The sequence below is a fragment of the Mauremys reevesii genome, linkage group 13 (assembly GCF_016161935.1).
Source record: "Mauremys reevesii isolate NIE-2019 linkage group 13, ASM1616193v1, whole genome shotgun sequence".
NCBI classification, from domain to species: domain Eukaryota; kingdom Metazoa; phylum Chordata; order Testudines; family Geoemydidae; genus Mauremys; species Mauremys reevesii.
In genome coordinates this window covers 821,157-831,558 of record NC_052635.1, presented here as the reverse complement: position 1 = coordinate 831,558, position 10,402 = coordinate 821,157, and the positions used below count along the sequence as shown (strand labels likewise).

The 10,402-nt window shown below is 49.4% G+C and overlaps 1 gene segment (V, D, J or C); it reads right to left on the bottom strand.

Moving 5' to 3' along the window:
• Nucleotides 1-8,234: 8,234 nt before the first annotated feature.
• On the bottom strand, nucleotides 8,235-9,540 carry LOC120380699. The segment is given in 2 exon segments: nucleotides 8,235-8,848; nucleotides 9,306-9,540. Coding segments are annotated over 2 exon segments (660 nt in total).
• Nucleotides 9,541-10,402: the final 862 nt, after the last annotated feature.

Below are 10,402 nucleotides of genomic sequence, written 5' to 3'. Positions count from 1 at the left end.
GTGACTCGGTCCTGCCCAGGGAGCCAGGGCCGCCCAGAGGATTCAGGGGGCCTGGGGCCAGGGCCCGCTTTAGGCCTATTCGCTTCATTCCCCCGAATGGGGCCTCGGCCTAAGAGGGCACCAAGCCTTAGGCGCCTTTTAAATTTGTTTTACTTACCCTGGCTGCCGGGGGCGGCTCCGGGCCCCAGCGCACCAAGCGCGTGCTTGGGGCGGCATACCGCGGGGGGGGGCGCTCTGCCAGTCGCCGGGAGGGCGGCAGGCGGCTCCGGTGGACCTCCCGCGGGCGTGCCTGTGGAGGGTCCGCTGGTCCCGCGGCTTTGGTGGAGCATCCGCAGGCACGTCTGCGGGAGGTCCACCGGAGCCGCAGGACAAGCAGACCCTCTGCAGGCACGTCCGCGGGACTGGCGACCAACAGAGCGCCCCCCGCGGTGTGCCGCCGTGCTTGGGGCAGCGAAATGGCTAGAGCCACCCCTGCCGGCTGCGGACCCCTGGGGTCTTCCGTGGCTCCGCTCCCCTGGCCAGAGCGCCGACTGGAGCGAGGAAGCCTTGTGGTCCCGGGATCCCGGCGGGAGCTCCGGCTGAGAGCGCAGCAAGCCCTGTGGCCCCGGCCGGAGCTCCGGCTGAAGCCCGGCAAGCCCCGTGGCCCCGCAGCTCCGGCCAAAGCGCTGCAGGACTTGCGGCCCCAGGACCCCATCCAGAGCACGGCAAGCCCTTGCCCTGCGGCCCAGCTCTCCCGGCTGGAGCTCCTGGCCCTTTAAATAGTCCCCAGAACCCTGGAGTGTGTGTGTGGGGGGTTCTGGGGGATATTTAAAGGGCTGGGGCTCCAGCTGCCTCTGCCACCCTGGTCCTTTAAATAGCCCCCAGAGCCCTGCCACTTCCCCAGGGCTCCTCCAGATATTTAAAAGGTCAGGGGCGGGGTAGAAGCAGGGGAGCCCTGGGCCCTTTAATTAGTCCTCAGAGCCCTGGGATACTGGGGGGCTATTTAAAGGGCTGGGGTTCCATCTACCTCTGCTGCACCCCCTTCCCTGCTCGCACCAGCCCTGCACCCCCTGCCCTGCCCACACCAGCCCTGCATCCTCCTACCCTGCCTGCAGCCAGCCCTGCACCCCCTTCCCTGTCTCCAGCCAAGTCCTGCGGCACCCCCCTGCCTGACGCGAGCTAGTCCCGCACTCCTCTGTCTCCAGCCCTGCCAACCCCTGCTGCACCCCCCTGCAGCCTTGCCTGAAGCCAGGCCATCCTACACACCCCTGTCTCCAGCCAGCCCTGCACCCCTTTCCCTGCCTGCAGCCAGACCCTACCTCCAGTCAGCCCCTGCCCTGCCTCAAAGTAGCCCCATGTCCACTGGTGCCCTGCAGTTCCCAGGGCAGTAACCCTGCACACCTGCTTCAATGAGGGGGAGAGAGAGCAGCTGGGACCCACACATGTGCACACCCCTAGGGAGTGGCGGGGACCCACACATGTGAAACAGAGATCATTAATAACCAATCTATGAGTATTGGCTCTATATCTGTATTTCAAATATTTGCTCCTGGAGTAACTAACAAGGTAATCAGCCTGCACATCTTCATGGAACCATTCAAATTGAGTGGCCCATCCAAAGGATACTTAACCCGCAATGGACCATGGGAGACGCCCATCACACTGAGTGGACTGTCATGTAAATATTCAAACTGGAATGTGGGTAATGGTTTGTCAAGGTTCCTTCCCCACTCTGAACTTTAGGATACAGATGTGGGGGACCTGCATGAGAAACTCTAAGCTCAATTACCAGCTTAGATCTGGTCTTGCTGCCACCACCCAGATTCCTCAGTGTCTGGAACACCCTCTTTCCCCCCAAAACCTTCCCCTCCCTGGGTAGCCTTGAGAGACTTCCTCACCAAGTCCCTGGTGAACACCGATGCAACCCCTTGGATCTTAACACAAGGAGAATTTATCCATCCCCGCTCCTTTCCCCCACCAATTCCTGGTGAGTCCAGATCCAATCCCCTTGGATCTTAAAACAAGGAAAGATCAATCAGGTTCTTTAAAAGAAGGCTTTTAATTAAAGAAAAGAAAGGTAAAAGAAAAAAAACCTCTGGGAGACGGCATACAGCTGACCTCACAGACAACAGATAGAAAACACAGAGGATGTTCCCCTGGGCAAAAATCTTAATACACACAAGAATACCCAAATGTGATAATTCCCTTAATGGTACCAAGACAAGTTACAAAGAAAATAAACATCAACCTATTTATTCCTTTCTAATACTCACTACTCTGATAAGAGGCTGGTTCCTTGATCTTTTCCACTCCTGCCAAAACCGAAACTGAACTAAGACAAAGGGAACTTCCCTCCTTCCTTTTGAAACATCTTGTCCCCCCATTGGTTCCTCTGGTCAGGTGTCAGCTAGGCTAGGTGAACTTCTTAACCCTTTACAGGTAAAAGAGGCATTAACCCTTAACTATCTGTGTATGACATGGTTTCTGCTATACTTTTCCACAATAAGAATAATGGGATTCCCTCCACATGAGAGAAGAAATAAAAGGCCCTGGGAACATGTCCATTTTGTCTTCAATCCTGCTTCTTTCCTCTGGAGGAACTGGGCTACAAACCTGAAGATTCAAACAAAGGATTGTGGATGTACTCCAGAGACCTGACTTAAGCCAGCAGTTTATACTATCTCTGCTAGAAGCCTGAACCAAGAACTTTGCAATTATTGTCTGTAGTTGATCCCTTCAACTAATTTTATCTCTCACTTTTATTTCTTTATTTTTATTAATAAAACTTTAGATTTTAGATACAAAAGGGTTAGCATTAGTGCGATTTTTTGGTAAGATCTTAGTTGTACATTGACTTGGGTGCATGGCTGGTCCTTTGAGATCAGAAGAACCTTTTATTTGATGAGACTGGTTGTGAAGAACCACTCATCTCTGAACCCAGAGTTTTTGGTGGGGATATAGAAACTGGAATGCTTTAAGGAAACGGCTCTTATTTCTTCTTTTTAGCTAGTGGGGTGAAACAGTTTACTTTTGTTGCTGGTTTGGTATCTGCTATGAGGGAGTAGCCACCAGTCTTGGGGTGTATCTGCCCTATTTCTCATCAGTTCATCCTGAGTTTGGCATCCTCAGTTGTGACCCACAAGGACACCAAGTTATAGTAGGTATATGCCCTGAAGCAGGGGTATTTCTGACCCTTCCAAACTTCCACCATATGTGCTAAGTAAGAGGGGATAAAAAGAAATTAGATCCATATTCTCAGCTGCATCCGACGAAGTGGGTATTCACCCACGAAAGCTCATGCTCCCAACCGTCTGTTAGTCTATAAGGTGCCACAAGACTCTTTGCTGCTCTTATGAGCAATGCCTTACATATCCGTACAGCTTCTTTAGTGGCGGGAAACTCTAGGACAGTGATCCTAATCATAAAGCAATCTGATCTCACCCTTCAATCTGACTGTCTGGCTTCTACACCATGTCTGAGAGAAAGAGGAAGGAGAAACTTGGTGGGTAAGGGGAACCACATTAAACACCAGGCTCTGAAATGACAGCCCTGCCTGAAAGGTGATTCATTGATAAAACATTGCCACACACACACACACACCCGCCCCATGTTTTAAAAAGAGGAAGTTTTTCCAAAGCAGCTTAAAGTGTTTCTCTTTGTGATGGTTCAGTTGCCCTGCACTGGTGAACAAGGGGTTAAACAGCCCTTGAAGAGGCCTGTGTCAGCAGCCAATCGGGGGCCAGGGGGAAGTTGAAGGCAGCCAACCAGGGCCAACTTTGGAGAGAGACGGACTGGCTGCCTAGACAGGGTACCTTGGCCAGAGCAGTGCTGGGGAAGGTAGGGGCAGCCAGGGGAGCTCTGGCCTGACCAACTCCAGGCCGAGGGCCTGAAACAGGGCCTTGAGGAGGTACTAGATCTGCAGAGGGGCAGCCAGGGGAAGAATAGGCAACAGGTCCACCCCCCCATGCCAATGATGAGTGGCCAGTTCAGACTGCTCTTTGCCCCTGAGGGAAGCGGCTAGAGGAAGACTGGCAATGGGTCACTGAGGTGAGTCGTGGGATTAGGGGTAGCTGGTTCCCTGGAGGGGAGGCACTGCCAGAGAGCAGTAACCCGGGGAAGGGCACCGTGGTCTGGGAGGGACACGGGGCCTAACCTGGTGGAGACTTGGAAAGGACAGGTAACGGCAGGTGAGACACTGCCAGAAGAGGGCGCTCCTGGACTGTGAGAACTAATTCCCCAGGAAGGCCAGCAGGAGGCACCGCCACTGTGAGTCTGAGCCTCTGTCACACTCTTCTACCTATTCTCATGTCTAATAGCTGCAAAACCTGACTCCTGTTACAGAAAGGGATTCATGGGGGCAGTTCTTTGGCTAGTGGCCTCTGCTGTTAAACACCTTAAGTCCCCCCCCGCAGTAGTGTTCTAAAGAAGAATTATTTTGGTCAGTTCTTTTTACGTGTTCCTTCATGCAAGCTCCAGCTTCATTATTCACTCATGTCCCAGACATTTCCTTCTTTTCTGGTATCTTGGGAGATAAGAACATGTTCAGCTTCCTTACCAATCTAGTCATTTATTACAAATAGTACCTAGTAGTTCCCTGAGGAATAACCTTTTCAAAGCATTAAGATGTCTGTGTAACTGCAGTAGATTTTCAGATTTCAGATTTATATGTTAAGGTAGAAATAACATTTGACTAGAAAGTTCATAGTTTGGCCCTTAAATTGTAGCTTTCCAATGAACAAGTCTTGTTTAAATCGGTAAATGGTTCATGGAAATTCATTATCATGTTAGCTAATGACCCTTTGGAACTCATTGGCATAAAATATATAAGTGATGTCAACAGTTTACCAGACATTGTTTTTGTTTTTTTAAAAAGTGGGATGATTTTATGGATAAATTCAGAGTTTCCCTAATGAGGACTTAAAAATTGAAAGATGGATAAACTTTCCAATCTCAGACAAACTGATATTTGTCCAGGTTTAGGGGAGAAACACCCCTATCAGAGATAATCCCATAACAACTACCCATTGGAAGGTGTCTTATCCCTTCCGCTGATAGCTGATACTGCTGGTAGAAGATAGTCAAAAGAGTAAACACTGAACTGGATGGCCCTCTGTTCTGATCCAGTGTGGTAAATGCAGTGTTCCTATCTTCCCAATTTCTACCTCATTCCTTCACATAGGAGACACCAGAGGAGTTGCAGGAGGAATGAATTGCAATTCATTCACAATGTCATATAATTTAATGGGTCAGAGCCTCCGCTGTTGCGAACTGGAGTAGCTCAACTGTTTCCTTTGAAGTGCACTGCTTCAAAACAAATGAGACACTGGACCATTTTTCAATGGCGCTATGGCCAGTTAACACCAGCTTGGGCTTTGCCCCATCACTCCAGGGTAGATAGGCAGGCAGATTTCCACCACTAGGAATCTGGCACATTCACTCCATAGTTGCCATACAAATGTATATCATTTGGTCAGCGAGGCCACATCTGTGTCCCATCATCTTCCCCTAGTGGGTTTTTGTGCAGCGACCCTGCTGGGTGCAATCACTGTGTCACTCATGCCACAGTAGTAGATGGCAGAGTTGCTCAGTTCACTGGAGTTTTTTTTCAGGTGGAAGCTCTCCTGTTCTTTGGGTGTGGCGGAGAACCCTCGCCTGATCTTTCTCTCTTCCTTATCCAGTGCTTCATATTGTGTCAGCAAGAGGTGAGGGGCTTCATTTGGGTACAGCTCGTACCACCAGAGCGTGGGATTCAGGGTGTTGTCATAGATGGAGTAAAACATTCCTGGAAATAAGGCACAAAGCAATTGTTTGCCATTGTTTTCAAGGAGGGAGGGAGGGAGGGAAGCAGCAGAGACTGACGACATGTACCCAAAACCACCCCTGACAACTTTTTTGCCCCATCAGATATTGGGAACTTAACCCAGAATTCCAAAGGGCAGCAGGAACTGTGGGATAGCTACCCACAGTGCACCACTCCGTGACTCAATGCTACTCACAGTATTAAGGAGGCACTCTGCCTACCTAATGCACTTACTGGGGACATGCACCATCGACTGTATAAAAATCAGTTGCTAAAGATCGACTTCTATAAAATTGATTAGGGGTTTGGAACGGGTCCCATATGAGGAGAGATTAAAGAGGCTAGGACTCTTCAGCTTGGAAAAGAGGAGACTATGGGGGGGATATGACAGAGGTATATAAAATCATGAGTGTTGTGGAGAAAGTGTATAAGGAAAAGTTATTAACTTATTCCCATAATACAAGAACTAGGGGTCACCAAATGAAATTAATGGGCAGCAGGTTTAAAACAAATAAAAGGAAGTTCTTCTTCATGCAGCACACTGTCAACTTGTGGAACTCCTTACCTGAGGAGGTTGTGAAGGCTAGGACTATAACAGCGTTTAAAAGAGAACTGGATAAATTCATGGTGGTTAAGTCCATAAATGGCTATTAGCCAGGATGGGTAAGGAACGGTGTCCCTAGCCTCTGTTTGTCAGAGGGTGGAGATGGATGGCAGGAGAGAGATCACTTGATCATTACCTGTTAGGTTCACTCCCTCTGGGGCACCTGGCATTGGCCACTGTTGGTAGACAGGATACTGGGCTAGATGGATCTTTGGTCTGACCTGGTATGGCCATTCTGTTGTTCTTATGAACTTCTCCACCGTGATCATGGCAGAGTGCGTGTGTTTATCTGTTTAGTTTCAGTGATATTGAACTATCTGGTTGCACTTTCCTTCGAGAACGGGGCTGGGGGCAGCTTTCACCAGAGCTGCTCATGAGACAGGGGATGTGTTCTGGTCTTTCCTGATTTTCCCTTACTTGGTGACTCGTGACATTCACCATCATTTCTGAGATGGTGACACTCCGGATTAGGGCAAAGTAGGAAAACACCGAGAGCTAAAGAGTGAATATGTGTGAGACAGAGATTTCTGTTTCAACTTCAATGTTTGCAGTTCTTCCCTTTCTGCCACCGAGTCCCCCCCAGGGCCATCTCCTCGCTGCTCCACACTGACCCTGCGCAGTTTTTGCTCAGCGCCCCTGCCGGCCCGTGTCACTGTGTCTCTCGCCGCGCAGTAATAGGTCCCGGAGTCGCTCAGGTCGCTGGCCGGTTTCCACAGGTGGAAGGATTTGTTCTTTTTATCGTGGGTGGCATTGAACCCTTTTCTGATCCCTTCATCCGAGTCCTCGCGTCCCAGGTCCCTCAGGAAGAGCCTGGGGGTCTGGCTGGGGAACTGCACGTACCAGAAGGGGTAAGGAAACCCAGAAATCTGATAGGTGCAGTTCAGACGCACCGGATCCCCTTGGCGGGTGATAACGCTGCCTTCAGTTTGGGTCACTGAGTCTGCTCCATAGATGCCTTCTGTGAGAGGAACAGAGCAGAACAGACACACTCAGATAGAACCGAAGCTGAGACACTCAGAAATAACATGCCGGTAACAGATACAAACAAGGCAGCAAAAACGCGAGATAGACTATAAACATAATAGATACAATCAGATATAAGCACTTCCTGATCTTCGGCATCTAACATAAATTACGAAGACACAGTACAGACAACATGGCTCGATAGAATGTAACACATTTGAGATCACTGAATGTTACTCACTTAGAATAGCTGTGACTATAACAGCGGAGAGCCAAGTTGGAGCCGTCCTTGGGTTCATGATTCTTTGACTAAACAAAACCAATTTACTAACCCCGAAAGAATTGATTTGTCTTCTTGGCTAGTAGCTCCAGTTTAGGGAAGGCAAGAATTCTGTCCTATAAAAGGTGCCTTTCAAATGAATGTTGTCTCTCTCTCAGCAGGAGCTCTCAGAACAGCATGAACCCAACTTCACAGGAGTGATTCTCTCTGCTCTGTAAATCCCCATCAGTGGCACCGTGTCTAAAAGGAAACGGGGGCCAGACTGGCGCCAGGGGCGGCAGAGAGCAGGGGACAGAAGAACGGGCTGTTACTTGTGTTATTTATCTTCTAGGAACACACCGCCTCCAAGCGGCAAAATGTGATCACAATAGGAATTCGCTTCAGCGGTTTTTCTGATGCAAAGATGGGATGTTCCGGTAAAGACTCACTGTTTATCAATGTATCCTGGGCAAGTGAAGATTCTTCAACTGCTCAGTACCAGTTTTCCTCTAGCATATGAACTTCTACACCATGATAATGGCAGCGTTCGTGTTTTTTATCTGTTTAGTTTCAGTGATATTGAACTATCCGGTTGCACTTTCCTTCCAGAACAGGGCTGGGGGCAGCTTTCACCAGAGTTGCTCACGAGAGGGGGGATGTGTCCTGATCTTTCCTGATTTTATCTTATTTAGTGATTCGTGAAATTCAGCATCATTTCTGAGCTGGCAAAATTCCGGATTAGGGCAAAGAAGGAAATCGGAGAGAGCTAAACTGTGTGTGCGTGAGAGAGATTTTAGTTCCAAGTTCATTGTTTGCAGACTCCCCGCTTTCGGCCCCTGAGTCACCCCAGACCCAGGTGCCCGCCTCCGTGCTGCTCCGCACATCCCCTCCCTGAGCGGTTTGTGCTCAGCGCCCCTGCCGGCCCGTGTCACTGTGTCTCTCGCGGCGCAGTAATAGGTCCCGGAGTCGCTCAGGTCGCTGGCCGGTTTCCACAGGTGGAAGGATTTGTGCTTTTCATCGTGGGTGGCATTGAACCCTTTTCTGATCCCTTCTTCCGAGTCCTCCCGTCCCAGGTCCCTCAGGAAGAGCCTGGGGGGCTGGCTGGGGAACTGCACGTACCAGAAGGGATAAACCGTAACACCGGAAGAAAATTGATAGGTGCAATTCAGACGCACCGTGTCCCCTTGGGAGATGATAACGCTGCCTTCAGTTTGGGTCAGTGAATCTGCTCCATAGATGCCTTCTGTGGGGGGAACAGAGCAGAACAGACACACTCAGATATCACAGAACAGAACTGATATACTCCGAGACAACATGCATGTAACCGGTACAAACAGCGCAGCAAAAACATGGTAGATAAACGCGGTAGAGTCACTAAGACAAAATAGAAACACAGAGTGTGCCCTGAGAGACCACACAAGAAAAAATAACATCTAGGCTCAGATATAATTAATAATATTGGCGTGCTCAGAGACAACACACACACAGAAGACATTCCTCTATAATAGAAATATAATATTTATACTCGGAAACAACAGGAAACATTAACCCTCATAGACAATATAAACACACTAGGTACAATCGGATGTAATGTGAGCGCTTCGTGATCTCCGGCGTTCAGACAAGCTAGAGGATGAAGGCAGGATGAAGACACGGTTCGATAGAATGTAACAAAGCTGAGAACACTGAATGTTACTCACTTAGCGCAGCTGTGACTATAACAGCGGAGAGCAAAGTCAGAAACATCCTTCGGTTGAAGGATACTTTGACTGAAGAGAGCTAATTCTCCTAGTCAGCAAAAACTAATTCCTCTAGGTGTCTATTAGCGCCAATTTAGGAAAGGCGAGAAGTTTGTCCTGTAAAAGGTGCCTTAGAATGAATGTTGTGTCTGTGAACCGAAGATGCCCATGGAACAGCATGAACCCAGCCTCACAGGAGTGAATCTCTCTCTGTAAATCCTTCTCCACGTACTGTCAGAAACGGGGGCGTGTGAAGGACAAAGGGGGCAGGTTGGTGTCAGGGGCGGGCAGAGAACATGGGACCTGGTTACTTGTGTTATTCACCTAGCACCACAGCGCCCCGCAAGCGGCAAAATGTGATCACACACATGGGAAATGGTTTCCGCAGATTTTTTTTTCACCTTTGCCATAAAACAGCCTTCCCGATACAGATGGTGAGTATTTTTCTGATGCAGCAGGTGATGAAGGTCTGCTAAAGACTCTGTCTGTCTGTCTATGTACACTGAGCTGGAGAAGATTCCTCAGCTGCACAGGGCCAGCCAGTTTTCCTATCGAATATGAACCTCTCACCTGTGATCAGGCTCGAGTTCCTGTGTTAATTTGTTTAGTTTTAGTGACATTAACTGTCTGGTTGCACTTCTCTTCAAAAAGGGACCTGGGGGCAGCTTTCACCAGAGTAGTTCATGGCGGGTGGGGCGGCTTGATGTGTTCTGGTCTTTCGTGATTTTACCTTATTTAGTGATTCATGACATTCACCATCATTTCTGAGATGGTAACACTCCTGGTTAGGGCAAAGAAGCAAAACACAGAGAGTTAAAGTAAGTGTGTGTGTGTGTGTGTGTGTGTGTGTGTGTGTGTGTGTGTGAGAAAGAGAGCAAAACAGCTGTTTCCCAGTGTAATAATCTGTGGGAGGGTGGGAGGAGGAGGAGCTGGAACGCAGCACGCTTAGGGGTGGAGGCGGGGATGGGGCAGGGATTTGGGGAAGGAGTCCAACAGGGGCAGGGAGGGGGCGGTATTGGGGCGGGACCATTGAGGAAGGGGTTGGAATGGGGGCGGGG